This window comes from Mobula hypostoma, chromosome 5, assembly GCF_963921235.1.
Source record: "Mobula hypostoma chromosome 5, sMobHyp1.1, whole genome shotgun sequence".
Lineage (NCBI taxonomy): Eukaryota > Metazoa > Chordata > Chondrichthyes > Myliobatiformes > Myliobatidae > Mobula > Mobula hypostoma.
The window spans coordinates 37,980,936-38,006,161 of record NC_086101.1 but is presented as its reverse complement, the minus strand read 5'-3'; the positions used below and the strand labels follow the sequence as shown (position 1 = coordinate 38,006,161).

Below are 25,226 nucleotides of genomic sequence, written 5' to 3'. Positions count from 1 at the left end.
GCTAAAAAGATTTAATTGTTTCAATCTTCGTAGCTCATAACCTGCAGACCTGGAATGAGTCTAATCGCCCTTCTTTGAACACTCTCCAGTGCTTTCACATCCCTCACGAGATGTGGAGACCAAAAATATACAAAGTATTCAAGGTGTGGCCTCACGAGCACATTATAGAGCCCAACATTCTGTTAGCCTTCCTAATCACTTCTGTGTATTGTTAGTGGTATGATTTCAGAGATTTCCCTACCTTTTATGTGAAGAAGTACTTCCTTGTATTACATCATGTCCTAGATTTAATTGTAAAGTTTATGGCAATTTCTGGACTCTTACTAGGGGCAGTCTCTCTATGAAATCCTTTAATCACCTTAATCACTTTCAATAGATCACCTTTTTAATCTGTTCTATTTTGAAGAATGCAAGCCTACTCTATGCACCCCTCTCATAGCTTGACCCTTTTTAATCCTGGTATTGTTCTCCAGAATCCTTCAAGGCCCATCTGTATTCCAGAGATGCAGTGCTCCTGAGGCTTGCTCAGCGCTTCATGTAACTAATTCAACTTGCAGCCCTTTATATGCCAGCTGCCATGAAGTATAGGCCAACATTTCATTAAGTATTTTCACTTCAAACGTGAGCATGTGTAAACTCGCCTGAATTTGGTTAATATCCATTAACTTTCAAGCAAGCTCGACTTCTCAGAGCTCAGCATAGTTGACAGTTTAGACCAAATGCAGTAAATTACTAGTTAGGAGCAACACACTTACTTCCCAGTGAATTGTTTCTGGTAGAGCCTAATCTGCTCAATGTTTTTATTTTTGATTTCCAAAGTACATTCATGTGCTAACTTACATGTTTGATTCAATATCCTTTTGCATTTCATGAAGCAAGGAAAGCATTTAAAACAAAGTGCTTCATGGAGACTTTTATAGAAATCCACATAGTTTATCAGGTGAATACATCATCTAGGAATTGGGTTCATTAGAAAGATGTATTGAAAGTTCAAAGTAAATTTATTAATGTACATATGTCACCGTATACAACCCTGAGATTCATTTTCTTGTGAGCATACTCAATAAATCCAATAACCACAATAGAAAATGAAACACTGTATCTTAATAAGGCGGACAACCAGTGTGCAAAAGACAACAAACTGCAAATACAAAAAGAGAGTAAGTAAATAAATAATGATAAGTAATAAATATCAAGAACATGAGATGAAGAGTCCTTGAAAGCGAGTCTATAGGTTATGGGAACAAGTCAGAGATTGGGGAGAGTGAAGTTATCCCCTTTGGTTCAGGAGTCTGATGGTTGAGGGGTAATAACTGATCCTGAACCTGGTGGTGTGAATGCAGAGGTTTCTGTGCCTTCCAGTAGTGAGAAGAGAGCATGAGCTGGATGGTGAGGGTCCTTGATGATGGATGCTGCTTTCCTGTGACAACGTACAGTGTAAATGTGCTCATTGGTGGAGAGGGCTTTACCCGTGAGGGACCGGGCTGTATCCACTACTTTTCGTAGGATTTTCTGTTCAAAGGCATTAGTTTTTCCATAATAGGCTGTGATACAGCCAGTCACTATACTCTCTATAGAAGTTTGTCTTAAGTTTTGGATGTCATGCTGAATCTTTACAAACTCCTTAGGAAGTAAACGTGCTGCTGTACTTTCTTTGTAATTGCACTTGCGTATTGGGCCAAGGACGAGTCCTCTGAAGTCTTGGCACAAGGAATTTAAGTTGCCGACCCTCTCCACCTCTAATTCCCTGATGAGGACTGGCTCACGAACCTCCTGAAGTCAGTAGTTAACTCCTTGCTGACATTGAGTGAGAGGTTATTGCTGAGGCACTATTCAGCCAGATAGTCAGTCGCTGTCCTGTACGCTAATTCGTCACCACCTTAAATTCGTGTCATCAGCAATCTTAAATATGGCATTGGCACTGTGCTTAGCCACACAGTCATAAGTATAAAGTGAATAGAGCAGGGGGCTAAGCACACAGCCTTGTGGTCTACCTGTACTGAAGGAGATTGTGGAGATGTTTTTGCCAATCCGAGCTGACTGGGGTCTGCAAGTGAGGAAATAGAGGATCCATTTGCATGAGGAGCTATTGAGGTAAAGGTCATGAAGTTTATTGATTAGCTTAGAGTGTATGGTAGTATTGAATGCCGAGCTGTAGTCAATAAAGAGCATCCTGATGTGTGCATTTTTGCTGTCCGAGGTTGAGTGAAGAGTCAGAGATATGACATCTGCTGTGAACTCGTTGTGCCAGTAGGCAAATTGAAGTGGATCCAAGTCACTTCTCAGACAGGAGTTGATATGTTTCATCACCAGGTTCTCAAAACACTTCATCACTGGATCTAAGTGCTAGTCGTAGTTATTGAGTTGATATAATTGTTACTGATATAATTGAAGTCTGCGTGAAGCAGTTGGGTACCTCAAACTGCCAAAGTGAGGGGTTAAAGGTCTCAGTGAACACTCCAGTCCGTTTATCAGCACAAGTATTTAATACTCAGCCAGGGACGCCATCTAGGCCAGATGCTTTCTGTGAGTTCATTCTCCTGCAGGATGCTCTCATGTTGACCTCAGACTGAAATTACAGGAACATTGAGGCTGTGGGCGTTCGTGATGGTTCTTCCATGTTTTGATGATCAAAGCAAGAATAGAAGGCTTTGAACTCATCTGGAAGCAAAACCCTGTTGTCACCTATGTCACTTGGTTTCACTTTGTAAGAGGTGATGGTATTGCCGCAGCTGTTAAGCATCCTTCATTGATTGAAATTTAGTCCAGAATTGCCACTTTGCGTGTGAGATGGCTTTCTGGAGATTGTACCTGGACCTCTTGTATCTTTCTTAGTTGCCAGACTTGAATGCCTTTGATCTGGCCCTCAGCTGATTGTGGGTCTCATTGTTCATCCAGGGCTTCTGGTTAGGGAAGACTCTGATTTTGTGGGGATGCTCATTTATGGCTGTTTTTTTTTATAAAGTCCATGACAATTCAGCCAATTAACAACAATCTTGCACAGTTTGTCTTGTTTTGTAGGTATCAATCTTTTTGTTAGGATTATAATTCTACCTAATTGGAGCAGATGCAGCATGAATGATGGTGATGTTAAAACACCTGATAGTGAGCCTGATATTTGGTCAGATTGTTGGCACGGGAATGGGGCTAAATGCTGGACTTCCTTTGTTTCCTCCTCTATATTTGCTCATGATATTGAGCTTTAACAGTTTAAACCTTTGTAACAGTGTATCGTGCATAGGCGGTAATGTAGATACCCCTGTACGTGAGGCAAAGTTACTGATGAGGTGGATGAGCAGTTAAAGGATTGCTTCCCCTAGATTTAGAGGTCACATATGGTTGCTGAAATTAGTACATTAATAATGATCAAGAAGATACACTAATACTTGTGACAGGGTGTCTTGTCAATGTGTCAAAGTTCCAAATTTCCGAAGTTAGTTAAATTAAAATTTCAAGCTTATTTGGGCGAAAAATTGTTGCTTACTCTGAGATCCTGCAGTGTTTGAGACTAATTTTATTGGTGTTTGCACTGGGAACTTTAGATTTTCAATTCTCCTCTCTGTTATTCAGGAAACTTATGAAAATATCCCTGGACAATCGAAGATCACGTTCCTTCTGCAAGCTCTCAGGAATTCAGCAGCTGCAGAGGAGGTAATTATCAATCTTTACTTTTCCTTCAGTTTGTTGATTGAATAATAGGAAGGCTAATTTTTGTGCTGGATGAGTGTTTAAAAACTTGTATCTCGTGTTTCATAGTGCTTATCCAGAAATAAATGAATGAGACTATTTTGACTTGCAGTTCATTGTGACCAAATGTCTAATTTTGCTCATACCCGAGGCTGGGCTTGTTTTCCTCGGAGTAAAGGAGCCCAAGAAGTGACCTGAAACATAGATGGTCAGAATCTTTTTCCCACAGTGGGGGTATCAAAAATAAGAGGACATAGGTTTAAGGTGACAGGAAATGGGATTAGTGTAGTTAGAAGGGGTTGGCATGTGTTGTGGGCTGAAGAGCCTATATCTGTTTAGGCTAAAATTGTTTCTTCATTTTACAATCCACTTTCTGGATAAATAGAAACCATAGAAACTACAGCACAGAAACAGGCCTTTTGACCCTTCTTGGCTGTGCCGAACCATTTTCTGCCTAGTCCCACTGAACTGCACACGGACCATATCCCTCCATACACCTCCCATCCATGCATCTGTCCAATTTATTCTTAAATGTTAATAAAGAACCCGCATTTGCCACCTCATCTGGCAGCTCATTCCATACTCCCACCACTCTCTGTGTGAAGAAGCCCCCCCAATGTTCCCTTTAAACTTTTCCCCCCTCACCCTTAACCCATGTCCTCTGGTTTTTTTCTCCCCTTGCCTCAGTGGAAAAAGCCTGCTTGCATTCACTCTATCTATACCCATCATAATTTTATATACCTTTATCAAATCTCCCCTCATTCTTCTACGCTCCAGGGAGTAAAGTCCTAACCTATTCAACCTTTCTCTGTAACTGAGTTTCTCAAGTCCTGGCAACATCCTTGTCAACCTTCTCTGCACTATTTCAACCTTATTTATATCCTTCCTGTAATTTGGTGACCAAAACTGAACACAATACTCCAGATTCAGCCTCACCAATGCCTTATACAACCTCATCATAACATTCCAGCTCTTATACTCAATACTTTGATTAATAAAGGCCAATGTACCAAAAGCTCTCTTTACGACCCTATCTACTTGTGACGCCACTTTTAGGGAATTTTGTATCTGTATTCCCAGATCCCTCTGTTCTACTGCACTCCTCAGTGCCTTACCATTAACCCTGTATGTTCTACCTTGTTTTGTCCTTCCAACGTGCAATACCTCACACTTGTCTGTATTAAACTCCAACTGCCATTTTTCAGCCCATTTTTCCAGCTGGTCCAAGTCCCTCAACAAGCTTTGAAAACCTTCCTCACTGTCTACTACACCTCCAATCTTTGTATCATAAGCAAATTTGCTGATCCAATTTACCACATTATCATCCAGATCATTGATATAGATGACAAATAACAATGGACCCAGCACTGATCCCTGTGGCACACCACTAGTCACAGGCCTCCATTCAGAGAAGCAATTCTCTACCACCACTCTTTGGCTTCTTCCATTGAGCCAATGTCTAATTCAATTTACCACCTCTCCATGTATACCTAGCGACTGAATTTTCCTAACTAACCTCCCATGCGGGACCTTGTCAAAGGCCTTACTGAAATCCATGTAGACAATATCCACTGCCTTCCCTTCATCCACTTTCCTGGTAACCTCCTCGAAAAACTCCAATAGATTGGTCAAACATGACCTACCACGCACAAAGCCATGTTGACTCTCCCTAATAAGTCCCTGTCTATCCAAATGCTTGTAGATTCTGTCTCTTAGTACTCCCTCCAATAACTTACTTACTACCGACGTTAAACTCACCGGCCTATAATTTCCCGGATTACTTTTCGATCCTTTTTTTAAACAACGGAACAACATGAGCCACTCTCCAATCCTCCGGCACCTCACCTGTAGACAACGACATTTTAAATATTTCTGCCCAGGCCCCCGCAATTTCAACACTAGTCTCCTTCAAGAGCCGAGGGAACACTCTGTCAGGTCCCGGGGATTTATCCACTTTAATTTTCCTCAAGATAGCAAGCACCTCCTCCTTTTCAATCTGTACAGTTTCCATGATCTCACTACTTGATTCCCTCAATTCCATAGACTTCATGCCAGTTTCCTCAGTAAATACAGACGCAAAAAACCTATTTAAGATCTCCCCCATTTCCTTTGGTTCCGCACATAGCCAACCACTCTGATCTTCAAGAGGACCAATTTTATCCCTTACAATCCTTTTGCTCTTAATATACCTGCAAAAGCTCTTTGGATTTGATCTGTTATTGTACTAGATTTAATATGGATTTGTTGGAGGGACATGAATGCTGTGTAATGTTGAGGTTTGTCTTTCTGGATGTTAGAAATAGTATTGCAGTGCACATTTTTGCACATCATGACTCCCCTTGTAGAACTTAATATTGTCATTTTGGGCATGCAGTCACTTACAGTACATTTCGGGAACCATTGAGTGTTATTAAGGCCCTGCATCGTTGTAAACTGTCATGGTTTAAGAGTGTTATAATGCAGAAACTGGCATTTAGAGGAGATGGCCTTAAAGTTATCAGCAAAAGCACCAATGAGCAGTGATAATGCAACAGGCTGTGCTCTACAATACAATAGCTGAAGGCCTGGTGATAGCTACAGTGCTCAGAAGAGAATTGTGTACAGTAAGTGTGAAAATGGATATTTTCAGGACTATCCATTAAAATCAATGCAAATGGATAAGTTGACCAAAGAGCGTTCCAGTTTATCATTTGAAACGTCTAAATTATCTCCCAGCCTCTTCTTTTAAAGGCCCTTATCAATGGATTTTTGTCTTCCAGGTGAGACAAATGGCTGCTGTTTTAATGCGGCGAATGCTATCTGCTTCTTTTGAAGAAATATTCCCAAATTTAACCCCTGAGGTACAAAATGCTGTCAAACATGAGCTGCTTCTCGGTATCCAGGTGGAAGGATCTTCTAACATCAGGAAGAAGACATGTGACATTGCAGCAGAGCTCTCTAGGAATCTGATTGGTTAGTAACTTGTAATATCTTAATTTAAGCAATGATCTTCAGTGTTTCTTGCCAGTTCAAGGAATGAGCATCTTGGCTTAAAGGGGCAAACAATTCAGAATGGATATAAGAACATATTTACACCAAGGGTACTTATCACCTGAAACAGAGTGCGTACAAGGGAAGTGGAAGGTGAATCAACTGGAGCTGTCAAAATTTATTTTATTGAGGTACAGTGTGAATAGGCCCTTCAAGCCGCGCTACCCAGCAACCAACTAATTTAATCTTAACCTAATCGGGGGACAATTACTGAGTGGTACGCCTTTGGACTGTGGAGGGCAACCCACAGGGAGAAATTACAAACTCCTTACAGGCAGTGGCAGGATTTGAACCTGAGTTTCCTGCGCTGTAAAGTGTTGTGCTAACTACTACTGTGCGTAACATGTGGGGAGTAGATGGTTCCATTGATATTAGTGATTCTATTCTCCTTGCAGCATTTTATTGAAACTTCACTATCTGCTATTTTGCGAAGAGCAGAGAAATTATAAAGGCAAATTTTATCTGAAATATTTTAAAATGGAATAGTAGTTGCACTATTTGGCTCAATCACTCCATATTGTACCAAGAGCCCATTTCTTGCCACTCTGGGTAAAGTTCTTCCTTTTGAAATCTTAAAAATTATCAGTTGTTCCTAGATTTCATCACTCATGACTGGAAACATCTTCTCTACTTTAGCCCTATCAACCTTCCTACATGTTTTTAGAAATTTCTCCATCTTTTCAGTGTTTACTTGTAATTGACCCTGCTCTTTATTGTTTGTATGAAGGATAAGCAAAAGCACAGGCCAATTAGTTTCAGTAGTTCTGTTTTGTAAAATTTTTGTTTCCAAATCTCATGCATTTTTGAACTGTTCAGTGCAATATATTCACCTAGGCATTCAGAGCCGAGACCAGGTTTGGACATGGGAATTGTGCTTTACCCTACCTCATTTAGCAATTGTTAAAAGGTAAACAGTATTATTAAAAGATTAAACCCCATGATAAAAAAAACTTTAGAATTGTTAACATGCTATAAGAAGATGGCAACATGGGCTTAGTGTGGATTAGGTTACTGTGCAGCTTAACGTTAGCAAGGGATGAAATACCAGAAGCAATAGTAATCGTATTTCAATTCATTGCAGATCCTTTGAACAATATCAAAGCTGTGATTGCCTGTCGTAAATGTGCATCTCTCTGTTGACTTTGATAGAATTTCTTTTGTGTTGAGCAGGTGTTTCTGCATAAAATCAAGACAAACTTAGGATCATAAGTATAAAGAATTATTAATAAATTTGATAAGGAATTTCCAAGAAACCTCTTTACCATACAGTAGAATGTGTAGATGTATTTTCAGAGAGGTTAGATAAATGAAAGGAACAGTAATACAATCCAGAAGGTTGTTAGGAGTGACAGAAACAACTGCTATGGAGCACGTATGACAAAATAAAATGGTATTGTTAGACCTTATTCTGTGCCAGAGTTCCAATGTAATAACTTAATCTTTAAATGCAGATGCCACTAGTTGGGCATCTGAACAGAAGTGAGGGACTAGTCTGCATAAACTTGGTTTGTTACAAGCTCAAGATATTGCTTGTTCATATCCAGATGATGATGGCAACAACCAATGGCCAGAAATCTTGAAATTTCTCTTTGAATCTGTCAGCTCCCAAAACGTGGCTCTGCGTGAAGCTGCCCTACATATTTTCTGGTAAGTTCCTTTTAGTGAATTGCCATTTTAAGCTTTTGTGTAGGGTACAGAGATGCTACTGCAATAAAATACGATCCAATTTTATTATGGAATTACCTACAGTGAATTACTAACTCCCAGTCACATTCACCATATCATAATCCCTTCCCTGCCTATGGCATCTACTGATTTGACTTGATTTATTGTTAACCCTTTTAGTTCTTCAGTTCATCCATCATCTCTCACTGGACGCAGGAGCACTGAGGTTTCACAAGGAGAAGTGTCACATAGACTGCTCTGGACACCAGGATTGAGCTTGGTTCCCTGGTGCTGAGGCAGCAACTCTACAAATTGTGACACTTTGTCACAGAGTGCTGCTCAGAGGCCTTCCAGCACAATGTGTTTTCAAAAAGAAGAAGAATTCATCCCATGGTTCTGATTACTGTGATTTCTTCACCGGTATTGCTTAAACAGATTATCTAATCAATAACACAAGGTTTTACAGGCGCTAAAGGCTTTGTTAGCCCTTTCGCTCTGTCTGCCACAGAAGGCAGGATCTACCAGTGGCCACCATTTCAGTTCAACTTCTCATTCCTATTCTGGCATGTTTGTCCATTGGCCTCATCTCATCCGTAATGAGACCAAACTCCAATAGGAAGAGCAGCACCTCATTCTGTTTGGGTAGCCTCCAAGCTGATGGCATGAAAATCGTTTTCTACAATGTCCAGTAATTACTTCCCCTCCCCTTTCTCTTTCTCCATTCCCCATTCTGTTTACCCTCTCATCCTTTCTCTCCCCTATTCATCTGTTCCTCTGGTTTCCTTCCTCCTTCCCTTTCTTCCAAGGTCCACTGTCCTTTCCTGTTAGATTTCTCCTTTAGCCCTCGCCTCTTGAATCTATCACCTTCCAGCTTCCTACTTCATCTCCCTCTCTTTCTCACCCACCTTCACCTATCACCTACTAAAAGCTTGTACTCCTCTCCACATCTTATTATGGCTTCTGCCCCCCCCCCCACCTTCCTTCCCTGTTGCTCCCATCCTTGTGGAAGTGGGGGATTCTGTCCCTCTGCATTTCCCAAATGCTGTTAGTTGTGAAGCACCATGGGGTGCACCAGAATAGACAATATTGGAGCCTGCAACCATCCCACCATGACTGATCGCCTCAATGAGAGACGTCAAAAGGAAGGTACTACAGCAACTTGGGTGCGTTATATAAAGGTGCAGGTACAACTGAAGCAGCTGTTCATTGGCCTTGCAGAGAAGAGTTGATGCTTCTCTTCAAAATAATAACCTCCTCAACCAAGCTTTTTATTTGATTATTATTGTTTGTGACACATACAAGTGCAGTTACAACGGTAGTGGTAAATCGAAAACGCTTGTTAAAATGTTCAAAATGGAAATCAATGGGCTATCATCTGTGACTTGAAACATTTTTTTCAGCACTATTGAAGCTAGCTGTGTTGCGGAATGGTTCCAGTATTTTCTGTCTTTTTAGTTTTGGAATTCCAGCATCCTTTTAAAATAGTTTGTGTGTGATATGAAGGAATAAGTATGAGCAGGTGATTGGTATTGAGTTGCCGTTGGGCATGTTTTAATGGAATGGTGGAATGAGCCTAAGGACTCGATGGTGATGTTATAACTGAAAACAGTGCGGACGATGCTCAACAGATGTGAAAAGAACTTGAACTAAAGCAAAGGTTAATGGAAACACCAAATCCAGTGCTGTTATCTGGAGCAAAAGACAAGTTGGAGGGACCCAGCAGGGTCAGGTATCATCCTGGTAAGGTGGGCAGTCGCCGATTTGGGTTGAAACTCTGCAAATACATGGATAATGCTTTGGGTCAAGGTGCTCTTGTGTCCCAGAGCACCTTGGTGTGCTTTTTATTTATTGAGATAAAGCGAGGAATAGGCCCTTTGAGCCACGCCACCCAGCAATTCCCTGATTTATTCCTAGTAACAACTTACAATGACCATTTGATCTGCCAAGTGGTATGTCTTTGGACTGTGGGAGGAAACCCACACAGTCACGGGGAGAACATACAAACTCCTTACAGGCAGTGGTGGGGATTGAACCAGGTCACCTGTGCAGTAAAGCATTGTGCGAACCTCTTGGCTACTGCGCCGACTTGTATACTTCCTGCCATATCGGATCATTGCACTTATTTGCAAAGCTGTCCAATTAATGTAGGTTTGGCTTCAGCAAATATAGCACTGCTTCAGTTCATAATCATAATTGCTTAGTTGACAACGTATTTCTTTGTTTTTAGTTTTAGCTGTGTTGAAACCGGATTCAAGTTGGTGTTGCAATCTGAACTGACTGTTTTGAAGCAGTCAGGTGTAGTTTCGCTGAGCCAGTTGATAGACATTTGTACAGGAACATAAGTAGGCCATTTAATCTATTGAGTCTGTTCTGTCATTTGGTTAACTTGTGGCTGATCTTAACTTTCTTCCCACTGTTTCTATGGTTCTCAATACTCTGACGTAACCAAAATCTACCAATCCAGTTTTAAACACTTGAAACTGCTTCCTAGCAATAGTTGGAAAGGATGGGGAGCATTTGCAGTAAGGAGACTCTATTCCAGATTTTTACAGTCCTCTGTGAATAATTGCCCTTAACATTTTAAAAATTGCTTTCATATTCTGGTTTTTCACTACCAAATATCTTTTTATCCGTTTTATTAACTCCAATAATTGTCTCAGGCACCTAAATTATGTCACTCTTGGGTAACATATTTGCTCCTACCACCTTTTTGAAGAGTTTTTTTTTGTTTTTGGTTTTCAGATCTGCAAATTGTCAACAGAGGACCTATAAACTAAAGTGGTTCTATTTGCCTTGCTAATTTGTAGTGAGTAGAAAGCTGTGAAGGGAAAGAAATTATTGGCAGGAATTTTAAAATTGTGAAATCCATCTTTACTATTTTACTTAATGTTATTTACATATTCCTTTTTCTATCTTTAAATATGAAGGCCTTCTCTAGAGTCTCACTGTGGGAATCTAAATGTAATCAATTTGACCTGAACTGTTTTCCAGCATTGACCTACTGAAATTTGATCTTGACCAGTGAGTCTTGTGCTGTGTACTGCTTTTGATGCGCTCCCTGGGATCAGGAATGAATTAAAAGGAACCACAAGTGGAAGAGTGAAATATTCTCAAATCTTTATGCCATAAGCTTGCACGATTGCTCTAGTTTTGTCAGATGTCATTTTGGTTCAATTTGTCATTAGACAATTTTTCTGACCTCAGCCTGTGGTTTGCCACGTACACTGGTGTATTTACAATGGAAACCTTTATGCACAGCATAGTGGAAAGATATCATATCGTCTCAGTGTAGTTCACTTCCCCTCTGCCTTGAATAAGAGAGGGAATGCACAGTAGCTTGGGCAGTATCTCGAAGGAAAGAAGCAGAGTTAATGTTTTGGGTTAGTTTTGGTACGAGCTTGAGTTTTAAATGAATGCTGTACAAGAGAAAGAGGACAAAATTGGAAGGCCAAAATGGGTGGAAGGAAGAGTTAGTTAAATATCAAAAGTGGTGACAGCAGAAGTCGGTCTGTATGATGTTCACTTTAGTCAAAAAAAAGCTGCCTGTACAGTCCTGATGAGACGTCAACTGTCTGTTTCCCTCCATAGATGCTTGAGTTCCACCAACTGCTCACTTTCTTGCTCCAAATTCCAGAATTTGCAGTATCTTGTGTCTTCGTTAATCAAATGCAAAATGGCTTATGAGTTAACTCTAAAACATTTAATAAGATGTTATTTATTATAGGAATTTCCCTGGCATCTTTGGAAACCAGCAACAACATTACCTTGAAGTCATCAAACGCATGTTGCTGCAGTGCATGCAAGATCTGGAAAACACAAATGTAAGGGCTACCAGTGGTGGTTATCACTGCTGCCTACTCTTATCATGTGCTTTATGATAGTCCTATTTGTTTTTTAGATTTCTGATAAGTGATAAAATGTAAAGGTTGAGATACGATGTGAGCATTTATCATTTAAAACAAAATTGTGCAAATACCATTCCTATTTTTAAGAGAAGAATAGTTTTGTCACATGCACATCAAAACATGAGTAAAATGGTTGTTTTTGTCAAAGACCAACACAGTCTGAGGATGTGCTGGGAGGCGGGGAGCCCACAACTGCTGCCACGTTTGAGGTGCTAACATAACATGACCAATCCTAGCCTATACAGAATTTTGGAAGAAATGGGATCACCCAGAGGAAACCCACGTAGTGTACATACAAACTCCCTGCAGATAATGTTTGGCAATGTAAAAAGTCATGTTAACTGCCACAATCCTAATGCACTCTTAAAAATTATTTTTTAAAAAAGTGTGCTGTATATTTCCTTGTTAGTCAAAAGGTTGTGGGTTCAAGATCCACACCAAAATCTTAGAGATTATATCCTATCAAAATACTGAAGACGTAATCAGATTTGCTTGTTTTGGGCAAAATGTTGAACTGGTGTCCTCTTGGTTGGCTGTAAAAGATCCTCTAGCACCATGCTGCAGAAGAGAAGGGGAATATCGTGTTACTTGGAAAGTGCAGTCTTGGCAGACAATAACATAGTGAGGCAGATTGTGAGGTCACGTTGAGCTTAATAGGGGACTATTCAATAGATTTATGACAGTGGGATGGAAGGAAAAGTTTAGTGGATCTGGGTCAAACTCGGGCAAATAGGGCGAGCTCATGTAGGCAGCTTGGTTTGCATGTATGCGCAAACCAATTTCAGTGCTGTATAATTGGGCAATGCTATGCAAAATGGTGCATCTGTTAAAGTGTAAACCTGAGATTCTGCAGGCGCTAGAAATCCAGAACAACACACTCAAAATGCTGGAGGAATTCAGCTGAAACCTGATGGAGAGAAGAGTGGTCTATGGGAGAAAGGGAAGGAGGAGAAGCACCAGGGGGAGGAAGGAAGGGTGATGGGAAAAATTACAAGAAAGAGAAATCTTGTAATTCGGGTTGGAGGCTACCTAGATGGAATATGAGGTATTGCTCCTCCACCCCGAGAGTGACTTCATCGTGGCAGAAGAGGAGGGCGTGGACTGACATGTCAGAAATGGGGACAGGAATTAGTGGTTAACCATCAGGAATTTCCACTTACAGTGGATGGAGAAGAGGTGCTCGACCAGCCAGTCTCCTTATTTGTGTTGGGTATCACCAATGTAGAGGATGCAGCATCGGGAGCACCAGATACAATAGACAGTCACAACACATCTCTCAGGCTCCCCTGTCACTTCTCGAGTCCTCAGAGCATCTATCTTCCTCCTCCCTCCCTACCTTCCCTGTTTCCCCCATCTCTCCCCCCTCAGACGTCACCACTCTCCGCCCCCTCTGATTCCAGCTCTAATCTGCTCTGTCTTCACCATTCCCTCTGACTTTCCCCTCTCTGAGGCAGAGGATTCTGTCCTCAACAAGGGCCTGGCCTTTGTTTCCCTTCACTCGCACCTCTTGAGTTCTGCACCCACTAAAACACTGAGCTCTTCTTTCTTCGTTGCCACCTCCAAGCCCACTTCTTTGGCAAGAATTACTCACCCTTCTCCAACCCTCCCCACCAACCAGACACCACGTTCTTGATTTTCTGTTTGCTCTGGATCTTTTCATCTCTAATTACTGACAAGACATCAACCAGCTCAACTTCAGCAGTCCTCTCTCCTCCTGGATCCTTACCCCTCTGAATGCACTGCCCTCCATACGCTCTGCACAAATCTCAACCTTGCCATCTAACTTGCAGACAAAGGGGGTGCTGTTATCATGTGGCAGACTGATCTCAACATTGTTGAGGCCAGATGGCAACTTTCAAGCACTTTTTACTTGCCCCTTGAAAGGGGTCCCCACTGAGGACCATCAGAAAATTTCCTCTGACACCATCCCTAACCTCATCAACTCTGGATAACTCCTTTCCACTCCCTCCAAACTTCTATCTCCCACCTAGAAGACCTTAAAGTGCTCTGCTTTTTTCTCAACAAAAGACCCACCCAGTTCCCCTCCACTACCACCCTCCTCTGTCTGGCAGAGCTGGTCCTGGCCTTCAATTTCTCCTTCATCTTTTTCCAAACTCAAGGGGTAGCCATAGGCCCCAGCTATGTCTACATTGGCTACATAGAACAGACCATGTTCCAAGTCAGCCCTGGGAATGGTCCCCAACTCTTGCTGTGCTACATTGGTGCTGCTTTATGTATCCATGCTAAGCTCATCAATGTCATCAACTTTGCCTCCAGCTTCCACCCTGTCCTTAAATTCACTTGGTCCAATTCTGACGCCTCCCTTCCTCAATCGCTCAGTCTCCATCTCTGGAGAGAAGATGTCTATCGACATCTTTTATAAACATATTGATACCTTTTCCCACCCTGTCTCTTGTAAAATTGCTATTTGCTTTTCTCGGTTACAGTACTTTATTTTCACTGCATCTGCTTCGAGAGTGGAGCTTTCCTTTCCAGAACATCAGATGTCCTTGTTCAAAGAAAAGTTTCCCTTCCTCCTCCACCATTGATGGCCTTACCTACATCTCCTCTGTTCTCAGATATCTGCGCCCACCCTTTCTTCCCACTGCCTTACAGGGATTACAGTTTTTCTTGTCCTCACCTCCACATCCAATACATTATTCTCCGCCCCCTCTGCCATCTTCTCCGGGATCCTACCACCAAACACTTCTTTCCACCCTCCGCCCCTCCCCCTTCGCCCCATTCAGGGCCCCAAACAGTTCTTCCAGGTGAGGCAGCACTTCACCTTTGAATCTTTTGTATGATGTATCAGTGCTGTCGATGCAGCATCCTCCATGTTGGTGAGATCCAACATAAATTGGGGACTGCTTTGTTGAGCACCTCCACTCCATCCACAAAGCAGAATTTCCTGATGGCCAACCATTTTAATTCCTGTTCCTATTCCCGTTCCAGCATGTTCGTCCATGGCCTCCTCTTGTGCCACATAAGAACATATGAAATAGGAGCAGGATTAGACCATCTGGTCTGTTGAGTCTGCTCTGCCATGCAATAAGATCATGGCTGATCTGGCCATGGACTCATCTCCACCTACCTGCCTTTTCCCCATAACTCTTAATTCCCCTACTATGCAAAAATCTATCCAACCTTGTCTTAAATATATTTACTGAGGTAGCCTCCACTGCTTCATTGGGCAGAGAATTCCACAGATTCACCACTGGAAAAGCAGTTCCTCGTCTCCATCCTAAATTTAGGCTGTGTGGCTATGTTTCCCTAGTTCTAGTCTCACCTACCAGTGGAAACAACTTTCCCTGCCTCTATTTTATCTATCCCTTTCATAGTTTTATATGTTTCTATAGGATCTCCTCTCATTCTTCTGAATTCCAGCGAGTATAGTCCCAGGCGACTCAATCTCTCCTCATCCCCTCACCTCTGGAATGAACCTGGTGAATTTCCTCTGCACCTCCTCCAAAGCCAGTATTTCCTTCAAGTAAGGAGACCAGCATGCAGTACGCCAGATGTGGCCTCACCAGTATCCTATATAGTTGCAGCACAACTCCCTGCTCTTAAATTCGATCCCTCTAGCATGAAGACCAGTATTTCATTTGCCTTCTTGATAGCATGCTGTAATCTTTTACCATTTAAATAATAATCTGATCTTCCATTTTTCCTTCCAAAGAGGATGACCTCACATTTACCAACATTGTACTCCATCTGCAAGACCCTTGCCCACTAACTTAAGCTGTCTATATCTCTGCAGACTCTCTGCACGGTTTGTTTTTCCACTCAATTTATTGTCATCAGCAAACATAGATGCACCGCATTCGGTCCCCTCTTCCAGATCGTTAATGTATATCACGAACAGTTGTGGGCCCAGCACTAATCTCTGTGGCACACTGCTCACCACTGATTGCCAGCAAGAGAAACACCTGTGTATCCCAACTCTATGCATCCTTAAGTCTTTTTTGTGGCACCTTATCGAACACCTGGAAATTCAAGTAAATAATGTTCATCTGTTCCCCTCTATCCACTGCGCTTGTTATATCCTCAAAGAACTCCAGTAAGTTTGTCAAACAGGACTTGCCTCTGCTGCATCTGCCTAATGGATCCATTTCTTCCCAGAAGAAAAATTACTTTAATGATAGTTTCAAGCATTTTCCCAACTACAGATGTTAATCTAACTGGCCTATAGTTACATACATCAAAGTTGCTGGTGAACGCAGCAGGCCAAGCAGCATCTATAGGAAGAGGCGCAGTCGACGTTTCAGGCCGAGACCCTTCGTCAGGACTGCTGCGTTCACCAGCAACTTTGATGTATGTTGCTTGAATTTCCAGCATCTGCAGAATTCCTGTTGTTGGCCTATAGTTACCTGCCTTTTGCCTATTTCCTTTTTTGAGCAGTGTGACATTCACCTTCCTCCAGTCTGCTGGGACCTGCCCAGAGTCCATAGAATTTTGGTGAATTATCACCAAAGCCTTAACTATAACCTCTGCCATTTCTTTCAGTACCCTAGGATGCATTCCGTACACTCTCAGGGTGGAGAAGGAACTCCTCATGTTCCATCTAGGTAGCCTCGAACTTGATGGCCTACACATAAATGTCTCCTTCCAGTAATTTTTTTCCCTCCCTCCTTCCCTTTTCTTCTGTTCCCTACTCGGACCTCTTACCTCTTCTACTCACTTGCCTATCACCTTCCCCTGGTGCCTCTCCTTCTTCCCTTTCTCTCATGGTCCACTCTCCCCTCCTATCATATTCCTTTCTTGGCTTTTATCTTCCATGCCCACCTGCTTCACCTATCATCTTCTGGCAGGTCTGCCTTCCCCTACTTTTTTATTAAAACATCTTCCCCCTTCCTGCCCACTCCTGAAGAAGAATCTTGGCCTGAAATGTCAATGTTTATTCTTTACCATAGGTGCTGCCTGACTTGCTGAGTTCCTCCAACATTTTGTAACTTAACATATCAGTGGTTCATGTGAAGAGTGAACATTTTCATTGAAAATATAAATAGGGTATTTTTTTAAATATAAGGTTGTTTGTTGGCAAGATAAGCTCACATTTGAGTACCTTAGCTTAAAAGACAGCTTGGTAAGCACAGGTGTGATGGGCTGAAGAAGCTGTTTCCATGGTGATTCTGACTCTGGCTACATTATGGCTTATGTTCTGGCTCAATGGCATTTCCCTGCATTAAACCTGGATCTGTTGGACTCCCTTAATTTTGAATGAGCTCAATGCCTGAGCCTCCAGAGCCCTAGGAAGTGAGTATTCCCTCTTTAAGAACAACATTCTAACCTTGTAATGAATTCATCAGCCCCTTATTCTGAGACTAACTTCTTTGCTTGAATGTCATCAGCCAAGGAAAATAAACTTCTCACCTCTATTTTCCTGGTTAAACCAAAGTTATTCTCCATCACTATATTTTACTGAAGAAATCTTGATCTGGTCATTACTGCACTGCTGTTTGCACGAGCTGGCTGTGTGCAGCTGGGGCACTGTATTCCCTTTACACCAGCTACTAGTTCCAAGAAAAGCTTCATTAACTATAATGAGGTTCTGAAAGGGCCATGTAAATGCAATTCTTTTCCGTGGTGGAGTGAGCTCCAAGCAGAGTAATGAAAATTCCCTTGACCTTTCTTGTAGACGTGCATTTCATTCCCATTTATTGTTTTAACAAAGTAAATGACTATTATATTCTTCCAGCAGGAGCTAAGTATTGGGGCAGATAGTCAGTGTATACATATCTTGCAAACCCTTCAGTAGTTGCATAGACACCTGAAGAGCAGACTATCTGTTGGATGGAAGTGACCAACAACTCTGATAGAGACAGATGCCAAGTTTTTAAGCTCACCAGTGGGAGGTGGTGCTTTAGCACTGCTGGCCCACCACCTCGAGGGAGTCTTGATCATAAGCGGGCCGAAACTCCTGAAGACAGGTGGCAGATCAACTGAGATCCCACTGGTGATAACATCTTAGTCCACGTGTATTTTTTAACTCTTGTGTGAGTTACTTCTGGCTGCAACACATGAGAAATTGAAATGCTTTTTTGAGGTTAAAGAGAATTGCTCATCTTTGAAGGATCTGACTTTGTATATATTGGTAAATTCCAATCATTCACAGTTATACAGCATGGAAACAGACCTTTCAGCCCAAGTTACCCATACCAACCAAGACTTCAATCCGAGCTACTCTCATTTGGCCCATATCACTGTAAACCAGGGGTTCCCCACCACCTTTTTTTTATGCCATTGAGCCTTACCATTAACCAAGGGATCCATGGACCCCAGCTTGGGAACCCCACTCCAGACCTTTCATAGCAAACTTTGTCACAAAACTGTACATCTGAGGGATTTGCTTAGTTATCAAAAACGTTCTTTAAGTTCAAAGGAAATTCAAGTTCAGTAGCTGCTGTTAAAATGGCTAGCTGTTAATAACTAGGAATAAAAAATCTTGATGTAAATTGCAACTTAATGTACAGGTTCAGTATAGAAATCACATTGTGGATAGAAGTTCAGTACTTTGGATATCAGTAGGTTGCTACTTTTTGTAAAGGACTACTTCTGGGGGGGGGTGCGGTTTATCTGTATTACCAAATAAAACTTGTTATGGCACCATGTAAAGAGATAGAGAGGTTAAGTTTTAAGGGGAACCAAAGAGAGTTGGAGCTTCAAAGAAATTCCAGAGTATGAGGGATTTTGGGGTCCTGGTGGCTTGACCACAAGTGGTGGAGTGATGAGGGGTGGTCCACATGTAACCAGAAATGAAGAGAGCATTATATGGCCCAAGAGGATTGGAGATGAGGAGTTATGAGGTACACAGTCAGTGGAGTCTGTTGTGTTGGTAAATTTATGTTTTGATTGTCTGCTTTTGTACTTGAGTAAGGCAGTTTGTGCATTTTCCACACGTTAATTCATCCACGTGGCTTTCCTCTAGATTCGAATGCTGGCTGCTAGGGCTGCAGCAGCGTTTGTTCTGGCCAATGAGAACAACGCTCCCTTACAAAAACACTTTGCTGACATGCTGCCTGGAATTCTGCAGGTAAGGAGTTTTTCTTTCTGCATGACGTTTACCACTCTGCATCTGTTTTTTTTTATTAATCATCACTGGTACAAAGGTTGTAATAGCAAACTCATTCCAAATAACCAAGGGGTCTGAGCAATAGTATGTGTGTAACCTATTTGCTGTTGGTAAGAGAATTCTGACTAATGATTCAAAATGCAAAATTGATATAGTTACTTCTAATGGAGGAGTTGGGTGGAGGCAGATAGGGGGTTAGATTCTAACCAGAGAATGGTTAGAATGTGAAACATGTAACCTTATAAAGCAATTAAGGCAAATACAATGAGTATATTTAAGGGGGCATGAGTCAAATTTGAAGGAGAAAGGAATTGAATATATTGATGGGGGAAAGGGAATAGAGATGACTCATTTGTGGACCTGCATAGAGTTTCTGGGCTGAAAGCCTTGCTTCGGTGCTGTCCTTCCAGGTAACTCTTGAGTTGTTATTATTCGTTGTTTCATAGAACACAGCTGTACCACACTGGACAAGTCATTTGACCCATGATGTGTACCAGTCTTGATGCTTATTTATACTAAATGTCTTCCTTCTGTGTTTCATCAGATTCCTTCTATTCCCTTCACAGTCATGTGTTTATCTAAAAGTCTTTCAAAATCCACCAAACTGCCTGCTTTCCACTACTACCTTTGGTAACCCATCTCAGCCACTTACCATTCTTTGCCCTTTTTCATATTTAAAAAAAAACCTGCCCCTCACATTGATTTTAAATATTTCCCTCTTTTCTCCTCCTCCCTACCCACCCCCCCCACCCCTCTCTCTCTCCCCCCTCCCCCCCATAACCTTAAAAGCCTGTCCTCTGGTGTTTGACATACCTGCACTGGAGAAAGATATTTGACTGTCTACCCTATCTATGCCTCTCATAATTCTAAAAGATCTCTAATTTTTCATGCAGCAGTGCATACTTTTGAGTAGTAAATGTTACACTGAAAAGCAATGTATGTCACCAGCATCTTATAATCAAGAGATTCCAAACACAAAGGTAAAGTATCCAAGGATGCTTTGTAGGAATGTAATCAGATTAATGTAATACCGGAGAACAATAGAGCTGGTGACTATGCTCGGCTGAAAAGATGAGAAGAGGATATTTTCGAGGACGGAGGGGACGAGGGCAAGAATTGTGGAGCCTGGGACCTGGGCAGTTGAAGACATGCTTGTGGAGAGGTGAAGGAAATTAAGGACGTACAGAACCTTGGAGTTGTGTAATGGTGATGTAGGCTTGAACAAATTTGGGTGTGTTCTAATAGAAAATATGGGAAATATTCAGTGTCTATGGAGAGCGAGAGAAACAAAGGTTAATGTTTTGGGTCAAAGAACATTCATCAGGACTTGAAACAATTGTTTCTCTCTCCAGAAGTGTTATCTATCGTGTTTTGCAGCATTTTCTTTTTTGTATTCAGCATTTTATCCTTGAAATGAGTCAGGGCATTAGAAATGATATCAACTAGTACACCTTTTTTTTAAGAAAGTCAAGTGTTAGATTGTAAATTAGTTTGTTTTGAAAATACAAGTTGCTGTGCTTCTCTGACATAAGTTGCTTTGCTTCTCTGACATAAGTTGCTTTGTTGGCCTTATAACTGTGGTTGCAAATATGTTAATAATACTTTTCCATTTCTCCTTCACCTTTGTCATTGTTTTTAGGCTGTTAATGACTCCTGTTATCAAAATGATGATTCTGTGCTGAAGTCATTGGTGGAGCTTGCAGATACCACACCAAAATATTTGCGCCCTCATCTTGAACCAACATTAACATTGAGCCTCAAGGTAAGCCCTGTAAAGATTTCTCTTTATCCTAATTAAATATATGCAGGTAAATGCGTATATAAATGTATCCTCTTCAGGAGTGCAATCGTTTGGATTTGGTGCTTGTGTATCAAACATGCAGCTATTTGCTGCTGATTTCCTTGTGTGTCTCTGGGTAGTATTCACAGATGAATATACCTTAAGATGTCCTAATTGGAGCTTTGTATTTTGAAATTTTACAAGTATTTTAGGGGACTTTTATTTTAGCATGACCTAGCACAGAATACTGTGGTAGAGTGACAGATCTGTTAAATTAATAGGTTATTAATTTGAAGCCCTTGACAAATGATCTTGAGGCACAAGTTCAGATATCTTAATAGAAGCTAATTAAATAAATCTGGAGCTATTTAGCTACTGTCTTTGACTGTGACCATAAAATTACCTGATTGTACTTTTTTTTTTAAAAAATCATCTGTTCACTGATGTCTGACAAGGATGGCAAGATGTCACCTTTTTCATCTGGGCTGTCTGACTTCAGGTCCATGTAATGTTGCTGCCTCCTAAATGCTCCTTTTGAAATGACCCTCCAGGAGAGTTTTGATAGTGCGGAGATTGACAAGCAATCACTTCCAGATTCAAAATATATATGCTTAATCAAAAACAGCTGCACAGTAAATGCACTCTCATGCACAGTAAATCTTTTTTTTTTCTTGGAAATAATAATCCACCACCTTTAATATGAGTTGTGTATTTATGTGTGTTGATATTTAGAACATAGTTGACTGTAAAGGAATAATTTTAATTTCAGTCACTGATTGTTATAAATTGGTAAAATGTTACCTAGCACAAGGAAGAAGGAGAGGTGTCTGATGATAGTTCCAGAATGCATATTTGCTGTTGGCACTTAATTTAACTGTCCAGTGATAGTTGTGCCCTTAAAAAAAAAAAGCATATCTTTGTTTTGTGGTCTTTGTAAAAGGTTTGTTAATGGTAATGTGCCCTTTCTAACCTACAGCTCTGTGCAGACACTAATTTGCAAAATATGCAACGCCAGCTGGCATTAGAAGTAATAGTGACTTTGTCGGAGACTGCCTCTGCCATGTTAAGAAAGCATACCAATATTGTGTCACAAGCCAGTAAGTAATGGGTGGCGTTTATTGGAATTTCATAATACTCATTTGATCGTCGTGCATTTTCCAGATTAGAGTTGAAGTGCATAGATCCTATAGAATGCTTGATGGTGTTATGGCTGACTCTGCCTTTTGTAGGTGTTTACCTGCCACTTGTGCTCATGTTCCCAGTCACTTTTACCAACTGCTTTCATTAATCTTATGCAATCAAATATTGAAGATTGAACCTATTTCTTGTCTAATCTTTAAACCTGGTGAATTCGTTTTGCAGCTCTTTCAACAGAAATCTTGATTGCTATTTGTTCTTAATTTTGCTTGCTTTTTGTTTAATCCTTTCTCTTGATCTGTCAATGACCAGCATTTTTCTTTAAAATGCTTTCCAGTCCTTGACCCACCATAATCTTTCGTCTTCCCCACTCCAGCTTGTCCATGTCCCACTGCAGGAATATGAAAGAGGCTGGTCTGTGCCTGGCTTGACACTTGTGTGCTAAATCTACATAACCTTTATTCCCTAATGACCCTGTGATTTCAGTCTTTGACATGAGAGCATCCTTTAGGAGCGTGAACCCATGGAAAGCATCCGGCCCAGATGGGGTACCTGGCTGAGTATTAAAGACCTGTGTGGATCAACTGGCTAGAGTGTTCACTGATATCTTTAACCTCGGTTCAACAGTCTGAGATACCCACCACCTTAAACCAGGATTCAATTATACCGGTGCCCAAGGAGAACGTGGTAACTTGCCTCGGTGACTATCATCGGGTAGCACTTACATTCACTCTGGTGTTTCGGGAGGTTGGTAATTAAACCTATCAACTCCTGCTTGAGAAGTGACTTGGATCTGCTTCAATTTGCCTGCCGGCACAACAGGTCAACAGCAGATGCCATCTCACTGGCTCTTCACTCAACCCTGGGACATCTGGACAGCAAAGTTGCATACGTCAGGAAGCTCTTTATCAACTACAGCTCAGCAGTCAATATTATCATCCCCTCAAGTAAGCTTCAAGATCTTGGCCTCAGTGCCTCCCTGTGTAATTGGATCCTCTACTTCCAAACTTGCTGATCCCAGTCAATTCAGATTGGCAACACTCTGCCATCTCCATCAGCACAGGTGCACCACAAGGCCTTGTGCTTAGCCCCCAGATTTACTCCCTAAGCACAGCTCTAATGACACCACTGTCTTCAAGTCAAGTCACTTTTTGTTGTCATTTCGACCATAACTGCTGGTACAGTACACAGTAAAAACGAGACAACGTTTTTAAGGACCATGGTGCTACATGAAACAATATTAAAAACTACACTGAACTACGTAAAAACAACACAAAAACTACACTAGACTACAGACCTAGCCAGGACTGCATAAAGTGCACAAAACAGTGCAGGCATTACAATAAGTAATAAACAAGACAATAGGCACAGTAGAGGGCAGTAGGTTGGTGTCAGTCCAGGCTGTGGGTATTGAGGAGTCTGATGGCTTGGGGGAAGAAACTGTTGCACAGTCTGGTCATGAGAGCCGGAATGCTTCTGTGCCTTTTGCCAGATGGCAGGAGGGAGAAGAGTTTGTATGAGGGGTGTGTGGGGTCCTTCATAATGCTGTTTGCTTTACGATGCAGCGTGTGGTGTAAATGTAATGGCGGGAAGAGAGACCCCGATGATCTCAGCTGACCTCACTATCCGCTGCAGGGTCTTGCGATCCGAGATGGTGCAATTCCCGAACCAGGCAGTGATGCAGCTGCTCAGGATGCTCTCAATACAACCTCTGTAGAATGTGGTGGGAGATGGACTTTTCTCAGCCTTCACAGAAAGTAGAGACGATGCTGGGCTTTCTTTGCTATGGGCTGGTGTTGAGGAACCAGTTGAGATTTTCCACCAGGTGAACACCAAGAAATTTGGTGCTCTTAACAATCTCTACGGAGGAGTTGTCGATGTTCAGCAGAGAGTGGTTGCTCAGTGTCCTCCTGAAGTCAACAACCATCTCTTTTGTTGACATTCAGAGATAGGTTGTTGGCTCTGCACCAGTCCGTTAGGCGCTGCACCTCCTCTGTATGCTGACTCATCGTTCTTGCTGATGAGACCCACCATGGTTGTGTCATCCGTGAACTTGATGATATAGTTCGAGCTCTTGTGTTGCAACACAGTTGTGGGTCAGCAGAGTGAACAGCAGTGGACTGAGCACACAGCCCTGGGGGGCCCCCGTGCTCAGTGTGATGGTGTTGGAGATGCTGCTTCCAATCCGGACTAACTGAGGTCTCCCAGTCAGAAAGTCTAGGATCCAGTTGCAGAGGGAGGTGTTCAGACCTGGTAGGCTCAGTTTTCCAATCAGTTTCTGAGGAATGATTGTGTTGAATGCTGAACTGAAGTCTATGAACAGCATTCGAACGTACATGTCTTTTTTGTCCAGGTGGGTTAGGGCCAGGTGGAGGGTGATGGCAATGGAGTCGTCTGTTGAACGGTTGGGACGGTACACGAACTGCAGGGGGTCTTGCTGTGCCTCATGACCAGCCTCTCAAAACACTTCATGATGATGGATGTGAGTGCGATGGGACGGTAGTCGTTGAGGCAGGACACTGAAGACTTCGGCATGGGGACGATGGTGGTGGCCTTGAAGCATGTAGGCACGACGGTGCTGCTCAGGGAGATGTTGAAGATGTCAGTGAGAATCTCAGCTAGCTGGTCTGCACAACCTCTAAGCACTCTGCCAGGAATATTCTCTGGCCCAGCAGCCTTCCTTGGGTTGACCCTGCACAGGGTTCTCCTTACGTCGACCACAGTAAGGCACAGCACCAGTTCATTTGGAGGAGGAGTGGTCTTCCTCGTCGCCACATCATTTTCCGCCTCAAAACGAGCATAGAAGTTCAACGCATCTGGTAGGGAGGCATCACCAGCATAGTCAGGTGGTGTTGTCTTGTAGCTGGTGATGTCCTGAATGCCTTTCCACATGCGCCGCTTGTTGCCGCTGTCCTGGAAGTTGCTGTGGATTTGCTGGGCGTGTGCACGCTTT

The 25,226-nt window shown here is 42.0% G+C and overlaps 1 protein-coding gene across 1 annotated transcript in view; it reads left to right on the top strand.

The window, feature by feature from the left end:
- kpnb3 (karyopherin (importin) beta 3) overlaps positions 1-25,226 on the top strand; it is a 73,649-nt gene that overhangs the window by 11,823 nt on the left and 36,600 nt on the right. Inside the window, exons 2-8 of the mRNA XM_063048417.1 lie at positions 3,571-3,651; positions 6,447-6,639; positions 8,262-8,364; positions 12,107-12,203; positions 19,213-19,317; positions 20,996-21,118; positions 22,113-22,233. Coding sequence (XP_062904487.1) covers positions 3,571-3,651; positions 6,447-6,639; positions 8,262-8,364; positions 12,107-12,203; positions 19,213-19,317; positions 20,996-21,118; positions 22,113-22,233 — 823 coding nt within the window. The remainder of the gene's footprint in view (positions 1-3,570; positions 3,652-6,446; positions 6,640-8,261; positions 8,365-12,106; positions 12,204-19,212; positions 19,318-20,995; positions 21,119-22,112; positions 22,234-25,226) is intronic.